Source organism: Numenius arquata, chromosome 13 (genome assembly GCF_964106895.1).
Source record: "Numenius arquata chromosome 13, bNumArq3.hap1.1, whole genome shotgun sequence".
Lineage (NCBI taxonomy): Eukaryota > Metazoa > Chordata > Aves > Charadriiformes > Scolopacidae > Numenius > Numenius arquata.
Window position 1 is genome coordinate 1,940,226 of NC_133588.1, and position 18,332 is coordinate 1,958,557.

Consider the following 18,332-nt stretch of genomic DNA (forward strand, 5'->3'; position numbering starts at 1 on the left):
CATCTAGCCAAACATTTTGAGTAGACTACAAGGGTATTAAGTTGTCTGTATGTAAGAAATATTTTTATTTTTTTTTTACTCTAGTAATATTAATTAATGTTAACTTGCATGTTTTGGACTTTCTGGAAATACTTTAGTCTTCAGTGGGACATTTTCCATCTTCAGTGTTTGCTGAAACACTTTCTTTGCATTAAGTCATTTTCTGTAAATGTAAATAAGCATTTTATAGTGACTGTAAAATTTCCATTTGAATGGTACCTTCTTCACAATTTTTCTTATTGATTTTATTCTGGTTGGATTTACCAGTATGAGGTATCTTGCAAAAGTTTAGTCTAAGCCGATGCTGTTTTCCACACTGTATTTTAGAATTGGATGATTATCGCTGATATAAAAATGGGGGAAAATATCCTTCTTACTTTTTCTTAAAAAAAACCAAACAAAGCAATCCCTAACTTTCAGGCTCACAGAGAAGTAGTTCTTTCTAGTGCAATCCATCATGTCAGACTAGTCTGTAATTATTATACTTCATATGTTCAGGAAGTTTACTTTTAATCCTGAACCCTATTAGGCAAAGAGCATAAACGCAGCTTTTTGCCATGCATATTTGTTCATTAGAGAGGATGTATTGTTTACCATAAAAATTATTTCTCTTCATGTGGATCAGTTTGGTAGGATTTATTTAATGTAACTGGGACAGGTTGAGTTAGTCCTTTACATGCAGCCAGGGTGTAACGTATTTACAAGGTCTGGACATTTGATCATAAACTTCTCTTTGATTTCCACACCCCCCAATATTATGTACAGGTGAAGCAAAGTAGCCAAAAGGATCTGCAAATGCTCTTTAAATTTAATCTAATTCTATTTGTAGTGCCTTCCGTGAACTTTAAAGTGACTGAATTTCAACTGCTATGAATACTGAGTGAAATTTATCGTTGTGCAGAAAGTCAAAGGCAAGGACTAGATATCTCCAAAAAATTTTATTCATAGGTTTCCAGACAGATGTACTTAGAGCTCAAATAGCGCTTTGTGTTTGATTTCTACTGAAAATGGAGGATAAGTAGTCCATGCTCTCAGACTGCTTTTTCAACAGCATGTTTTTTCAAAACTATGTCTTCTAATAACCTTTCTAAGAATCACCCTGTAAAGTAGAACATAGCTGTAGCTACAGATGATGGTGCCTGTAGGGCTTGGTTTTTTTCACTTCTTGAAAGGATTTGACTAGGTTTTTTGTGATTCTGCAGGATAAACTGAAACCGTGGGTAGCTCGTTTAGTTACTGGAAGCAACTGGTGTGCCACAAACAAAACTCCAGATTACTTGCTGGAGAACTGGTGCTGAATATAGAAATAATCTCTTTGCTTTTCCAGTGAAAACCAAGTAAGAAATACTTAGAATTTAAGATCAGATACTTTGAACCCAAAGAGAATTTCAGTGTAATTTCTGAACTAATAAACACTGCAGCTACCTGAGAATGTCTCTGCTGTAATAGTCTGTTAAATGGCACAGAAAATTTGGCCCGTTCTCTACATACATAATACCATGTTGTCAAGGGAATTAAATCAATATGCAAAAAGGAACAGATTGGGAAGAAAGTAAAAAGTGCATTTGGCTATAACTGCAAGTTACCTTCCTCACATTGGGACAACCTTCTTTCATCTCAGTGATGAATCAGATAGATGTGATGATCAGATAGAATGAAACTCTACATGTTACTGGTACCTCCTGCACCAGCTGCCTGCTAGACCTTCCGAAGTCATTTCGTTGTATGGGCTCAGCCAGTGGCTTCAGAACCACTCACTTGCACGGAGGCCCTTGAGGAGGTCCTGGCCCTGAGCTGAAACGGCTCAGGGGCTGTAGCTGCAATAATTTGTGGGCATGTTTCCGAGAAGTAGTAGCATAGATCCAACAACCACTTGGATCCCTACAAGCAATCCTTGTATGTGTTGTTTTCCCCTCCTGTCTTGTTTAACTGTGATGTATAGTATTCTTTAATATGCTTGGATTTTTTTTTTAATTTGAAAGGTAAAAATTAGTAATAATGCTTTTAATGCCATACATATCATTTAAGTAAATCCAAGAAATCACACGAACTACACTGAAATAATATAGCAGTAAGAAAAAAAGGTATATTGAATCAAACTTCAAGTTATTTTGCACTTAATTCCATTTCCTTGTGAACATTCCTTTACTGTTTTGTTTTTTTTTTCTCCATATTGAGTTTTACTTCTGTGGACATGCATAGCAGTGTATGAGCTCACACAGTTTGTATCTTTCTTGATAAGTTCCTTGTGGGTATTGGAAGGCCACTATCAGGTCCTCCCTAAGCCTTCTCCAGACTAAATAAGCTCAGTTCTCTGACTTTATTCACGGGGTGTGTGCTCCAGCTCCTGAATATCTTGGTGGCCCATCACTGGACTCTCTCCAGTTTAACACCACCTTCTTTTACAGAGGGTTAAAAACAGGACACGGTATTCCAGGCGCAATCTAACGAGTGCCAAGTAAGAGAATAGTCACTTCCTTTATCTCCTGGTTATGCTTCTGTTAGAGCTCTGCATGCTGTTGGCCTTATATGCTGGCAGATCACTCTTCTGACTCGTTTAGCCTGCTGCCCGCATCCCCAGGCAGTTCTTCTTTGAGTGCAAGTAGCAGATCCAGAAGAGCGTCGCTTCTGGTTTACCCACCTAGCATCTATGCTAAGAAGTTGCTCCTGCTACCTTCATCTCTAAGAGCCAGGGTCTGATCTGGACACTTCTTTAAGTTGCCTAAAGAAGGCTTCTTCCACTTCCTGACCCTGATCAGGTGCTCTGTAACAATATTCTCCACAATGTCACCCTTGATGGCCTCTGCCCTGACCCACAAGCACTCTGCCATCCTGTCAATCCATTCATTACATTTGAGGTGCTCTTCTGCATGTAAAGGCGACACCTGTCTCTTGCTCCTGTCCTAATCAGTGTGTATGTATCTATGCAGAACTGCAGTCATATGGGCCCTTGTCCAGGAGAAGATGAGGAAAGACAGGTTGTTTTTTTTTTTTATGCAGTTCAGCAATCGTTGGCATTGGGAACATGAAAAAGATGGGATAAAAAGGAATAAAAAACCATTGTATGGCATTCATTTGCACGTCCTACAGAGCACAGAACAAGGTATCTGTTGATTAGCTATGCAGCGGAGTAACAACACCTGTCCGTTTTTGTTCCTGAGTCTCCTTTCTAACTCTGGAGCAACACTGATATTTGCTGGTGGTGACCTTCACCTGGTGGCAATAGGGGAGTAAGCCATACCAGTCCCAAAGAAGGGCAGCTGTGCTAGTGTAAGAGCAACCAGAAGAGCAGGAACCATTTCCCCACCACAGCAGTGCAGTAAGGTCTCCAGGTTGGTTTGCCCCGTTTGTATTTCCATTTCATGGAAATGTGTGGATTCCCACTTTCACACCAGGCACACATCCATGCAAAAGCCTCTGTGAGCAAAAGATGAGTTCCAGCAGACTATTTGGTTAATTTCTTTCCCTTTTGCAAAACCAAAGAATCAACCTTAGATTTTTTTTTTTTTTTCAAATAAATGCACCTTCTGGTCTAAAATTTCAGTCTAAGGGATCATTTTTAGAAATTGTATGAAAGCAATGAGATTAGAGGTGAGGATGAAGGTCATTGCTAGCTCATACTGAGCTTATTCTAGTCATTCAGGGAGATGTTCACATTAGAATCTGTCTGAGTAGTGATTTTCCTGCAAGTGAAACCAAAGAGCAGTTTTGTGTCAGTGGGAGAGGTGTCTGGCTTTACTGAGAGCGTATCAGAGGGGTGATACCAGGGTTGCACAAGAGGAAACATGGTACCGAGCTAGCAGTCGTAACTAAAATACATCTGCATAGTAAAACAAACTAGCTCTTCCTTCTCTTACACATACCGGTGGCCTCTGCAAGAAGGAACTTCACAGTAAGTGGCCATAGGTATAATTTGAACTAAATTTCCACCTTTTTTTGGTCTGTGGCAAAATGCCAGCGCTTGCCTTCAGGCTGGCTTAATATTCAGCTGGGTCATGAAGGCAACTGGGGTCTGTCAGAAAGAAGAGGTAGACAAGACCATGCCAGATTTAATCAGTTTACATAGCACCCGGGGCTGCAATAAGTTCTTTATAAAGCAACAGGTCATGCTGTGTCAGTAAAAACATCTGTCAGCCGCTTAAGACAGATGAGTAGATATTTTCCCAGTTATGGGGAGGCAGGAGGGAGAAAGGAAAGGGTGATGAAGGACAGAAGGTGCCACAAACAAAATTTCACTAACCTTGTGATCTGTGAACAACGTACAAAGCCTAGCTATTGTGAAGTGCAGTAAATCCTATTTTAATAGCAGCAGATAATAACTTGCCCTTACTATCTGAAGAATATTTTTATGGCTCTGCTCCCAAGCTAAGCTATGGTCACTCTTCTGCATTCAGTTCTTTTCCAGGGATTAAAGACAGTTGTCTGTGAAATCTAGTGCCTCCACTATTTTGAGAGAGAACAACATATGAGCTGCTAGCTCCATGCTGATATTGGGTGACAGAATTAGTATACGTTACAGCTAGAAACTGTTTCTTTAGTACATTGAACAGCTTTATGCATGAATGCCCCTTTTTCACCTCATTCCCTCATCAACAGTTTTTAACTGCAAGTGAGAATTTGTTCAACTAGAACAAATAGAGGAATATGGTGGCACAGCATGGATAGATAAATAAGTGACTGAGGGAGGTAAATGGCAGTAAGAATGATAACGTCTAAGAACCTTCTGAATCACACAATAACTATAAACATTATTTCTGAATAGAAATAAAGATGACTTTCAGGGGAAGAACAATCAGCAGCTAGTTCAATACAGACTTAAATGTGTAGGAGACTTGCAGGCTGCTATGGCATTGAAATCAGGTAATAATGGAAGGAGTTGTGACCAAGCAGAAAGTATGACATGAAAATTAAGAGGAGATGAGAAACAAAAACAAGAGCTCAAGAAACTTCATTAATCTTAGCAGCAAGCAATTTCAGATATAGCTGATAGTTTGGACTGTTGCAGTGAGATGACTTGTATAAGACCTAAGATGCAGAATCCTATTGCTTTACTTGGAGAAAGTGAGATATTCTTTTTTAGGTCCTTAGAATTTTTACTAACCCGGTCTGTGACAAGATAAAGAACTGATAGCATTCTCCCCAAAAGAAAGGGAAAATCCCTTTCACTGTTTTTTTTAGCAAGATATACCTAATTCAGATTAAATTATGACTTGTTTTGTTCTGCTTGATTTGGTGATTTAACAGCAATTCGTAATTTTTGCCCTCCTGGAGGCGGCATCTTTTCCAGTAAATAAATTCCAGGCTATGGATTGTCCTACCTTCCTATATGATACGGGAAATTTTGAACTCTGGGTCAGTGCTAGAACATAAAAAGTACTCTTCTAGGTTGGGAGAGTAGGGAAAAAGGAAAATGTTTAAAACGCTCTTTTCATATATTTGAAAACACCTCATCTATTAAATGCTGAATTAGGGATGGGGAGAACACTCACAGGCCAGATACTCTCTCATATAATCAGAGGTTTAGCAGGCTATATATAATAAAAAATTTAAATATTTCTACTCTAAGCAATATTCAGTTTAACCTTTTTGTTTCAGTACTTTGAGAATAGTAAGGCTCAACTTCGTCACTTATAGCAGAGGATTGGGGTTTTTTTCCTTGGTGAAATTAGTCAACATGGGACACTTCACGAGACTGTGAAGTTCCTGCAGGCTAAGGACAGAGCTCAGGCAGACTCAGTGTCCTGCTGTGTTGTCAAAGTCACCGTTGTGGTGGAAAGCACAACTTCAATTTGTTGAGTTTTCCCCAGTTAAGGTTATCCAAGAGCATCCATAGGGGTTTAGTGCAGTGAATGTGGCTGTTTGCCCTCATTGTGGTCATTTATACAGTGGGAAAGAAAAAAAAGTGTTTTTCTTCTTGTGTATCAAGTGTCTTGCTTTTTATTTATGTTACTTTAGGGAGGAGAGAAATATTAAAGACCAAACGAGGCCAGGGAAGTTACTGAATAAGCTGGGCACATCTTCTGAGACATGACTTAAATTGTGAGCCATGTGTTTTTCAGGGTTCTGTAGCAGATTACTTCACTCTGGTTGGCACACAGTGATCCCAGCCTAGTGCCAGAGATCAACGGAATATTCCTAAAGCCTGCCATATTGAGGATAAAGCAAATTACTGCACCTTTTTTGTGGCATAAATTAGTATGAAGTACTGGAAATAGTATTAGTTCTGATATATAGGATGTTTGGTATTCCATACCATGCTATGAAATAAGGTAAATTTTAAACTACTAGTGTTTTACAATTAAGTAGAATTTCATCTCAAACAAAAGGGACTACTGTAGGAATTATTATAACTCTCTAAAGACAAACTACCTTTATTGCACGGCAGGAGCTTGAGGTTGGCCCTGGGGGAATCATGGAGAGGAGGAGCAGGTGAGCCTGAATTTAGGCTAATCTACTTGCTTTGAAACTACCAGGTATGAGTCTGCTACCGCAAGTCATCAGCTGTGTTAACAGCTGCAAAATACTGGCCAAAGCAGCAACATTCCCATCCCACTGCAGTCTCCGGCACAAGGCAGTTTTCTTTGGCTTTCTGCTGGGTTTCCAAGTTTGGCCCAGTGAACGTCTGCATTCCTGTCACTCTTCATAAATCAGAGGAAAATCACTGTATGGAACCTGGCTTGTCATGGTTTCCTGTGTACAAGGCTGTGCTGTTTTCCCTTGAAACAATGGGAAAGCCTGTCACGAGCACTTGGGATTTTAGAAAAAGATTTTGCAGGTGCAAAACGAAGTGCTTACCGTAAAACCAGGAAACTCCAATGGCCTCCATTAGAACAGCAAACAATATCGAAGTCCCAGCTGCAAATGTGTCCAGCAGCGTGAGCACATAAATTCCACCCTGGCGTTGGGGAGTTAAAAGATGTGACAAAAGTTACAGATAGAATCATCTCTGTAGTTTAGTATCTAGTTAACAGGAATCTGCTTTACTTGAAAGATTATCTTTAACCCGAGTGTTTGAATGCGGAGCTGAGGCTGCACACGTGGGTTGGTGTTTGTGTAGAAAATCGTGGAATCGGAGTTGCAGCTCTTTAAGAGGCTTCCTGTCACCTACGTCCCCGCTGGGCTGGGGAACAGAAGCCTCAGCACAACGTGATGAACGAGCGCTCCTGGCACTGGGCGTGCGGTGCAAATCGAAGGCACGGGCTGTTCGAGGCAACGCTTGGCAGCTTGTGGGCCACTGTCTACAGCAGCTAATGAAGATCTTCCTAAATTATTGGCAGAAATGGAGTGCTACGAGAGTTTCCACAAGCCGTCATCACTCGGTTGGATCCTAACACCAATTAATTCCGTAGCCCAGTGAATCTGCACTCTTAGACTGATGTTTCCTTTCTCCAGAGTCTCTGTTTTCCAGAGTTCCTGCAGCGGGAGCAGTGGGATGTTGGGTCTCTGGTACCAGCCCAGCGTGGGGGCAGCTTTGCCCTCTTTCCTTTCTTTGCTGCGGCATTAGCCAAGCTTTGCTCAGTGGAGAGAGCAAACCAGGTCAGCTTCAGTTCGCGACTGAGAACTGTAAATGCATTTACTAAAGTCTTTTTTCACTGATAGTTTTTGGTTTGTTTTTTTTTTTTTTTTTAAGCTGGAATTTGACCACTTTTTGCCTCATTTTATAATGTGGTACGCATTTGTGGAAATGACTGCTCATTTCATTTAGTTTGGGCCAATGAGGAATGGAAGACCACAGCGTGTTCACTCGTTTCAAAATGAAACTGAATAACGTGTTTCAGGACATTCTTTGTCTCATGTAAACAACTGAAATGTTCACAGTTGCAGCAGATTTTCATTAAAATCTTTTTTTACAACCAAACTAAGTCTGACTGTGCCTGTTCAGTAGGGAGGAACAAAGGAATTATTTTTCAACTTTTTTACCAATGGTTTAAATAGCCTTTGTACTATGTAGTGCTCTAGCTGTTTTTAATCTCTGCAATCTATCAGTTTTCTTTTTCTCTTATAAAAAGATGGTTTTCTGAAACAGCTGTGCATATTTACAAAACTAGAGAGAACAGTATTAGGCCTTGTCTAGGTTTTTAATTCTGTGGGGACTTTTCCGGAAACTGAATGAACTTTGGTGGTTGTGTTAGAAAGATGATGTTGCTTATGGAATGACATTTGAGTCTGACCTCTTGTTTGTGTTCTACACCTGCTCTAAACGAATGCCTTTGCTATCAAACTTAGTAAAGTGAATGACAAATGCGGTTTCGTAAGAAGCATGTTTTGAAAATACAGACTTAAAATTTCAGAGGACCAAATCAAACAGATTAATGTGATGGTATCACAAGGGGGTTTCTTTGTATTTTGTACACATTAGAAATGTTCTTTAGTTATGTGAAGCAATACATTTGGACAAGTCTGAGCATTTTTGTGCATTCCAGCTGGTGGGGTGAACTTAACTCTAAACAGGTGCCATTATTTGAAAACTTTGAGCTAAGTTGATATCTTGAACTGCTTTAGCTCACTCGAAGGCAGTGGAATTGCACCCTTTGGCACCAGTTCAGGTTCTTAACCACCGAGTTCCTTTGGATCTTGTACTTCAGGAAATTTTATTCCAGCTGAAGTTTGAAAAAAGAAGGAGCATGTTCAGTTCTCTAGGTGACAATGGAGATAGCATGGTGTTAAAAGGATAGGTATTTTAGATGATATATCAATTTTTCACATCTCAAATGTTTTCCAGTTTGAGGAAACTAGAGTATAAATATCAGGGTATTCTTTTAGTGTAAAAAGAGCTTTGGTGTTGATAAACTCATACCACCTCAGTAATCTTAATAGATCTAGAAACCATTTCCAGGGAAGGAAAGAGGATCAGCGTATCTACTGGCTACCTCAAATTTCAGTTGTTTTCAGACAAATTTGGCATCTTTGTTTATAGGGCTTTTTGATATTTGTAAAAAAAAATTGAAAGTTCTCTCCAACCTATAACACTGTTTCTTATCCTTTAGTTAATTGCCAAAAGCCTGATAAGGCAAATAATTCAGATGATGGCAGTGATAAATACAGGTTACTAGATGTTCAGTATAAGTTATCTACGTGGTTTTTATGGCGTTGAGTAAGAGATAGATTTAGGTACAAGAAGAAACATTAAGAAACACATCGGGGAGAGGAGATGATTATTCTAAACTCCTTTTACAAGAAGTGAATGCTTCTTATTTGCTTCAAGATGAGAATAGCTAGGTGACTAAAGACCTGGTCACTTGAAATCCTTAGTTCCTGATGCAGGAATAAGCACACAACACAGCTCCATTTAATGTGATTTTAAAAAAAACCAAACACACAAACACAAACAAAACCAATAGTAGCACAGACACTTCTTAGGAACAGACTTGTAGGTTTGGTTGATAGCTAATGATCTTGGGCAAAAAAGCAGAGGAGCTTCATGTAGATAACACTAAAAGTAATGTTCTGACCATAAAGTTGTTTAAGAATTAAAATTTACAACAAAAGTAGTCACTTGAGCCCATTCGTATTTCTATCTGATGAGGTTAACTGCATTTTTAAGGTAGCTTGTTGATGGAAACTTGTGTTGTACTTACATTGGTGATGCAAAAAAGGGCAAGTAGGAAAGTGCCGAAAGAAACACCAAAGGTGAAAAGCTTTCTGTGCTGCTTCAGAATTTGGAAATCATCTGCCAAGCCAGTGATGACAGCCTCCATTCCACCCATCTGAGGAAGGGAAGGCAAGAGCTCTGGTTAAACACTACTGACTGTTCTAAATACACACCGATGAATGTAAAGCAGCTTATATAATTAATTCCCAACCACTGTATGATTTCTGACACTTCAGCTGTTAATCACTGGCATTCTGAGGTATAATTTATTTTCTCAAGATAGGGAACTGAGTCAAGGAGCTGGACATCAAGTGCCATGGTTGGTGGCTCCCAAAATGGAGTGTAAGCTTGTATTTCCTAATGTCTGGGGGGTCATCAGTGAGTGCCCTGCAGTTAAGATAGGTTAATATTTGATGTTCTCAGAAGTTCTTACCTTGTTGGCACTTAAATGGTCTTGGAGAAATTGAAAATGGAAAGAGACAGCTTGGATTATTTTTGCTAAGGACCATTTCTTAATATATCACGATTTATTCCCCTTGTTAATTCCTTGTGCTGAGCTAGGTACCTACTCCAAAAATATTTGCAAACATTTGTTCCATTTTCTATCCTTTTCATTGTTGCTTGCTTAAACTTGCAGATCAGATTTCTCTTTCCTTAAACATTTTGACAGCTCCATTTTTGTACAGATGTCTGTATTTCTGTGCCAGTACAGGTATATATGCACGAGTAAAACTTGTCATATAAAATTCTTCCTCTTTAGCTTTGGGGTTATTTGATTATTTTATTTTTTTGTGGGTTTTGTTTGGGTTTTTTGTTTTTGTTTTTTTTTTTAGATTTAAAAATTTTTAATTTTCCCTTCAGGGATTTGATCAGTCAAGTGTGTGTGTGTGTGTGTGTAAGTTTGAGAAGACCACCGTAAAAAAATACTGCATGACCTGTAAATGATGAAAAATCCTAAACAAAATATGAACAAGCAGATCCCTCCTCTTTTAGAAAGAAACAGCTAAACTTGGCCACAGTTTATCAGTTCATAGTATTTTAATTAGCTCCACAAGAAAGAGCTTTCTCCACTTGTAAGAAAGGTGTGCTCTGCAATCTAAAGCCGTGTCTTTGTCACTCAAATATTTCTTTACATTGCTTTAAATTTACTGCTGCTGCAAAGTTAACTGTATTGGATGTAAATGTTTCTGAGCGTGTATTTTCTTCTTAATTGTGCCCTGTTCCTACTGGTCATTCGTGCCCTGCCACTCTGCTAAACCCTTCCTTTCCATCCTTCATGTTTGCTTACAGTTGGAAAATGGCCAAGCTGCAAACTCAGATATAATCTTGCCTCAAACTTTCGAATAAGGATCCAGATCTTGGTATATAAAAACAAACTTAATTGAACCTGAGCTGGAATCCAAAAATCCAAACACTTCAGAAACATTTAGCCCTGAATTTGACCTTTACAGCTCAGACCTTGCTCCACAAGATCTCATTCAGCTGTTTGCCGATGATTATCAAAGCTTTCTGCTGCAACCTCATTTTTCTGAGTTTTCACTGAATTTCACTAAGTTTTAGAGTTGGAGGGGACCATAGAGATCTAGTCCAACTCCCCTGCTAAAGCAGGATTGCTTAGAGCATTGCTCTCCTCCAAGTCAGTTCATTCTTTCCCTTTCTTCTCCTTGAAAATGAATGAATTTTTCTGCAGTTGTAAGCAATGGAAACACTGTTTTTTACCATTTCCAACAAGAAAATTCCTAGATCAGTTCTGCACATTTGGAACTACAAAAGAGACTTCTGTGCTTTAGAATAGTAAGAAACCTCTACCCTACTGAAAATGACAAATGCTTGTTCGTGGTTCACTATTCCTTAAAGACCCTGCTTGTTTTTCCCAGAAATTATTCAACCCTTAAGCTAAATATAACAGGATATCTTGATGTCTCTTTGGCAAGAGCAAAGCAGTACAAAGTTGTCAGGGGTCTTAGGATATTTTCTGGGCTGAAGTTTCTGTGATGCTGAATATCATGGTACAGTAAAAGTCACATTATGGAAAAAGCAAATACACTCATAAGAGTAGACATTTTACAGTAAGATGGTAGTAAAATGAAAATTCTGGTGTGATTTTTAAATTATGACTAAATTTACAGGAAATTCTGTATCTTTGCATGTAGAAAAAAATCAGGCAACCTTCAGGCATTGTTTATCTTGAGCAGATTAATGAATTTCAGCACATGTAAAAATCTCTTCTAGAAACCACTCTACTCAATGTCTTACTGTGGCTTGTGCAATTAGGGTTCCAAAACCTTATTACAGGTTCCTAGTAGTAATAGTTCATAGCTGTTGGGTGATACCTCTAAATAGTAATAACTGTTGATGAATAGCCCCTCTGAAAGGTCATAAAAAAGCAGCAGTGAGTAATTATTTGCTGGCTTGTAAAAGACTTGATCTTTTCCTAAACCTCTCAAATATTGTGAGCCTTTAAATATATGGCCAGGAGTAATACTATTGGTATGTTGGCTGTGACTGTGAAAACAGGTTCAGAGAATGTACAGAGTGTTTATTTGAAATGTAATAAAGGCCCTGTTTAAGGTTGATACCTCTCCAGTTACAGAATATAACAGTAAAAGAAATATATGAAGGCTGGAAGGAAAAAATACTCACAGAACTGTCGATGCCAAGAGTAAGGAGCATGATGAAGAATACCACAGCCCAAAATGTAGATCCTGAAAGAGTTGAAATTGCCTCTGGATACAAGATGAAAACTAAACCAGCTCCTGAAATAGAAAAAGAAATAGACCAAAAAAAAGTATTACTAAATGATGTTTCTTAGCTTCACAAAAGTGTTCATTTTAATGAGATAAATTCTGACTAAGTTGACTCTCTTGTCCATATCACACTCTGAGTAGCTGTTAAGACAAAACTTGCATTATACAAAAAATATATCAAAAATACTTTAATAATGTATTAAAAAAATTTGTCCCATTCTTTTACACTTCTAATCATCTTTTATGGGATTCACAGGCTTCCCAGCTATTTTTCAATGATGTGTTAGAGAAGGAACTGTGTGGATGTGGACTCCAGTGTTTCACAGGAGAGCTCCCGGATGTGATGAGAGAGATAGGAACTGAAATCATGGGTGACCTGATACCAGTGAAAGGACTCCACAGCTAAGCCTATCAGAACCATCCAAACCGGTAACCCACGGCACTGAAGAGCACTTTTACAAGATACTGTGCAGTGATAAATGCCGGCTTGTTGCATGGGCTGAACTTGTGAGGAGTGAGATGTTGGGAAACCTCAGTTCAGTAGAGGTGAGATGAATCAATACGGTTTAGAGTTCACTTCTCAGCAAGGCATGTACTTGCAGAGTTTTGGTTCCAAGTAATTTAATTCAGGTCACTTCCATGAGATTTTCAAACACTGATTTGAAACAAGTACAAACACATTTGCAAAAAATGGTGGACAAAAAGTGGTAAAACTAATACAGAATTAACTTCCTACCTTCAGTGGCTACATCCTCAATTTTAACTTTGTGCTCATGAGCCATGTAGCCCAATATGGAGAAAATTGCGAATCCTGAGATGAAGCTTGTGACACAGTTAATGGTACTAGTCAGCAAAGCATCCCTAATGATGGAGAGAAGAACAGCCCAGTGAAAAAAAGCACTTTAAGAACTAGATGGGGATTGTCTTATAGCGATAGAGAGATTCTTGTGAAAATGCTAATTGTGCAATTATCTTGATAATCAAAAGCTCTTATCAGCTAGGAAATGATCTACTTCTGTTTACTATTTTAATTTTAAACTGACTTCTGTAAAAAAAAAACAAATCAGCAAAGCTATATTAAATGTTAAGATATTAGAGTAATGTCGTCATCCCAGCTGGTAGCCGATGCGCAGCAGGAGAGTGGCCTGAAATGGAAGAGCCTTACTGTTCATCAGTTCATGGGAGCAGGTATTCAGGAGTACTTTCAAACAACTCCAGGAGTGCATTTTTAGCAGACAGATTCAGATGGCACTGGATAACCATCCTTAATCTGTAAGGATGGTAATTAACCATCCTTACTCTGTAATGAGGTCCCTTCACCTAGGAAGTCGGCTAGGCTTTTCTCAAAATAAAACAGCTCTTGTTTATCAGATTGTTACAGTAGTGAATTTAGTTTAAAGGTTAAATATTATACAGTGAGAATCATATAGCAATGATTGTACAAAGTTGCGTTTTTTAATCAATCTGCCATAGTATTATGATATATATGAGTTCTGGGTATTAATAATCACTATTATTAAACCTGGCTTGAAGAACATGCATCTTTAGATGTCTGCCTAATCTGCACAGTGTCTTGTATGTCATCTTTTGCTGCATATGACCTTTAGAACAGAGGACATGGTTCTGTGAACATCAGTAATCCCAAACAGTGCTTTAATGAGCAGAAAGTAAATATGATTTCCGTTCATCGGTTACACTACCCAAAAACATAGGTGCCATACACCAAACTTTATCCTCTTCCTTACATTACTTTATTTTGATAACATTGAAGAATTTATGTCCTGCAATTCTTATAATGTTTTCCTGGGGGGAAGCTGCAGGATCAAGAGAAACCAGACTGAACCTATCAACTCAAATTCTTTTCAGTCATTAAAGAAGAAAATTGCTAGGTATTTGTCACTGATAAGATGGCAACAGTATTTCTGGTTTCCCACAACTCTAAAACATTCTTATGCAAGTGAATAATGCTTCTTTTTGCTCAGTCAATAACTGGATTATGTGATGCTTATCTCCTTATGAACTGAGCTGAGCTAGCTCTCAGTATTTTGCATGTAAAACTAGATCATAATTTCAGGACAGATTCTCGTATCTTCTGGCCCTGATTTTCACTGTTGTTACCCTGCGTTACATTACTGACACTGTTCCTCCCATGGAAGGTGTGTTGGAGTGCAGATGGGACAGTATAGTGCTGGGTCAGGGCCTTTATTTGGAAACAGCACTATTTTCAATTTGTTCTGTTTCAAGAAGGCCTTTTGAACAAAATATGTCAGCACATTATGGAGTTATTTGACCAAAAAAAAGGATATTTGTAAGCATTGTAAATGCTACGGAATTGAAGCTTGCTTTTATGGTGAGAACTAAACCACAGTATTTAATGAAAATACAGATTACTCTTATAGGGAAGGCAAGGCTTGTGAAGTGACATTGAACAAATATAGTAAACTAGCAGCTAAATAATATGATTTTGCATCTAGTTTCTGGTGTTTTCTTAGTTTTAAGTGGATTTTTTCCATTTCAGAGCAAAATCAGAATACAGAAGCAAAACAATGCTGCTATGAGACCAATGCAAAATTATTTGCAGAAGATGATAAATGTTATTTTGGAAAACTGCTATGGCTAGTGTTCTAACTGAAGGCTTCTCAAACCTGGTAATATTACCTACTGCAAATAATCAGCTGGCAAACTAAAGCCACTAAGTACAAGCTTCCACTCACTTCAGAGAGCTATTCCACGATTTTGGCTTTTAGTCTCTTTAAGGCAGTTCAAATCTATGTATTTTCTTGTACCTTTTCACTTTAACATTTTTGCCATTCTTCAGTTCATAATGTATTTATAATACACACATGTAATTTCTGAATTTGTATTTCATGGGAAATTTGAAAGTGATGTTTGTTTTCATTCCAAAATGGAATGTTAATAAAACTTCTAAATGTTGGAAGTTCTCAGAAGGTGCAGAGGTTCTGGTTGAATTTCCATGGCGGTGATTCAGCAAAACACTTACAAACTGACTTGATTTAAAGTGCATATCCTAAATTGGAGCTCAACATAAAATATCAGAAATATAATCCCAAAGCACAGAAAGACTGCTGGAAACTGGAATCCTTCTGCTTTTAGTTTCTGGACCAATAAGATTTCATCCTCTGTTCACTGTTGCTCTTAATGGTACTTTTGAAAGGCAAACACAAGCACAGTTTACACAGCTGTCTAAAGTCCAAACCTAATCCCATTCTGTTTTGCTGTACAGCAGATATCTTAGCAGGTTCCTGTTGCTAAAATTTCGGTAAGGAAGTCAGCATGTCAAGGTTTGGGTTGGTTGCTATATCCACACAGGACTGACCATCATTAATAAATGACTGAAGACAAAAAGATAGCTTAGTACTTAGCCCCGCTGCAGCTAAATAGTATCATTCTGAAGCAGTAATGAAAGAATAGGCTGTCTTACCTGTAACAGTTGTTGTCAAACTTATTGTAACTGGCAAATGCAATTAAAACGCCAAACCCGGCTCCTAAGGAGTAAAATATCTGAGTAGCTGCATCGATCCATACCTGCATAATGACACCAACATTGTCAGCGTCAGTTCAGTCCAAAAGACACATCAGGGAAATGCAGGAGTGTATAAGACAACCGGTTTTTGAAAAACGATCAGCATTCATGTTTATGGGAGTGTTAGTGCTTCTCAGCCCCCAGGAGATGCCACATGGAGCAGAGTCATGGTCTGGAATGGCTTAACCCAAACGGTAAGGGCTGAAGCAGCGGGCAAGCGCTCAGTTGCACGCACACAGGTACTGCGGTGGGGTGTGCGGCTCGGATTCTACTGCTGAGGCTCTACTGAGGACTGGAATGGTTACATGATTTTTCTCCCGGGTGACACAAATACACTTCCAATAGTCCTTGTTCCAAGTTAGTTTGGAATGTACAAGCAGAAAACTAAAAATAGTTAATGGGTCAAGAGTTACAGGACATTTTCTTTCCCATAAGAGAGCTCTCTTCATGGGACTGTCAGTACACTTTATACGATGCTTTCTTGTTTCAGAAGCTCAAGCACAACTGACATGCTGTGAACAGAACCATGCAGGTTATCTGTTGTCTTTCCCACTTAGTTGGAGATGGAGTTATTCCCACGATAGTCATTAAATTTCAGTTTAGATGCAGCTTGGTCATTTTAAGAATTGTCCACCAGGGAATATATGTTTTTAATGCTATAGTGTTTTCTAAAGTGACCCTGAAGCCCAACATCCACTCAAGATGTGCAGACAGCATTCAGGAGCAATACCACAGCACTGGTCTCCTGAATCAGAAGCCTGAAAATAGTCTACTCTGGTTAATGAGGGTTTCACTTATTCAGTTGTTACACAGAAATATTTAAACAAGCATCTTCTGCAAGGGTAGTGAAGTCAATGGAGTGAATAATACTCAAAATTTCTCAGAATGAGATCTTCAGTGTTTGATTGAATCTGCCAAGTGCTCAAGACTACAAAAAGCACTGGATTTCTTCTCTATCCATCTCTACAAAATCAGATCCAACGTGTCTATTCAGCTTCAGCTTTCTGACGGATCTAGGCAGCTTCTGAGCTCCATCTGCATTGGGATTTTAATGCTAAGCTTTCACATTTGGCCCCGGGGAAAGAGAGGGAGCGCCTTATCCCATCCTAGCATGACGTATGAAAGCACTTACACTAGTGATCTGTTTCTTTCTCAACTTAGATGACAGATACTTTCAACTACTGCCTGCTGAAGACTGTGAACCATTTATTGAACTCTGGATTTGTACAGAAACTTAATTTTATTAAGTGTTGAGAGTTAATTACTTGAAAGATAATATCAGCAACAGTCTATGATGTGTTTATCACAAACCAGTGGATGGGTGGGTATGATTTTTCCCAAATTTCAGTTCATACAGGGCTTTTAGATGTCATGGATTTCTTTTACTGAATAGCAAAACAATCCTGTAAAATTAATTCCTTGCTCGTTCCTTTTATATACCTCATTACAACTTAGTGTTCTATCTCTACACAAAGGTTGAGATCAAATACTCTCTGAGGAGTGTTTATGTGGGTAAGAGTGCAGAAGGAGGGATGCAAAGCCTCCTATAATTTTTCTTGTTTTTTAAAACTTCTCACAACTTGTGTTGTTAATGAAGTTCCTGACATTTTTTTAAAAATAATTTTTGCTTATATTATAACTAAATGTGCAGGCTGCCACCGTAAGGCACTTGTTTTTAATGGTTTTCAAGCTCTTTCGTGTCTTGCCAGCAGAGTTGTACTCATGATACTTCCCCTTTTGTACAATTCAATAACTGTTAAGCATCTGCTTAAGTCCTATTGATTCAAATAAGAGGTTAGCACCTGCTGCCTGCCAAAGGAGTTATGCATATGCTTAAGTATCTGTTGAGTAAGTTTTGGCTCATAGTAGCTGATTAGGAAACAAATTGAGAAGATCAAGGTGAAAGGAAAAAAGAGCAGAAACCAGAAATTCCTTTAGAACTAAGATTAAATGCAAAAGATTCCCTTTCTTATAACAAAGCAGAACATGAAATAGAGGGTGGGGCTGGTTCTTCTGCAGTTTACACTCAGTTGTCTGTTCACTTCAGCTGAATGGCTTCTGACTGATGCATAGTCTAATATATTTTTATGGTAGGATATTGTTTTTATATGCATTAAAAATGAAAAAAATATTAAACATTTTATAGGAGGCAGTCGTCAATTTTTCCATCTTTCTTCATGGTTGTTTATGCTATTATAACTTTTGTGCGTATTCTTTCCTGTGTACATGGATTTAAAGAATTACTGTGCTGTGTGGAGAGGAAACACTGGCTGCACCCCCAGATTTTATAATCTTCAAGAAACTTGTTAAGGTGTGTGAAAGCACGAGTGTCTCCTCATGTCTGATTTAACTCTGTGTTTAATGCAGATTCCTTTACCAGAACAGAAGTGTAGCTGCTGTTTTACACAGA

At 38.5% G+C, this 18,332-nt stretch overlaps 1 protein-coding gene across 2 annotated transcripts in view; it reads right to left on the reverse strand.

Annotated features, from left to right (window-relative positions):
- Positions 1–18,332, reverse strand: part of SLC6A2 (solute carrier family 6 member 2) — a 75,273-nt gene that overhangs the window by 10,031 nt on the left and 46,910 nt on the right. For both annotated transcript variants that reach the window (XM_074157819.1, XM_074157817.1), the window contains 5 exons: positions 15,821–15,924; positions 13,115–13,239; positions 12,275–12,387; positions 9,618–9,746; positions 6,835–6,934 (listed from right to left, as the gene is read on the reverse strand). In XM_074157819.1, coding sequence (XP_074013920.1) covers positions 6,835–6,934; positions 9,618–9,746; positions 12,275–12,387; positions 13,115–13,239; positions 15,821–15,924 — 571 coding nt within the window. The remainder of the gene's footprint in view (positions 1–6,834; positions 6,935–9,617; positions 9,747–12,274; positions 12,388–13,114; positions 13,240–15,820; positions 15,925–18,332) is intronic.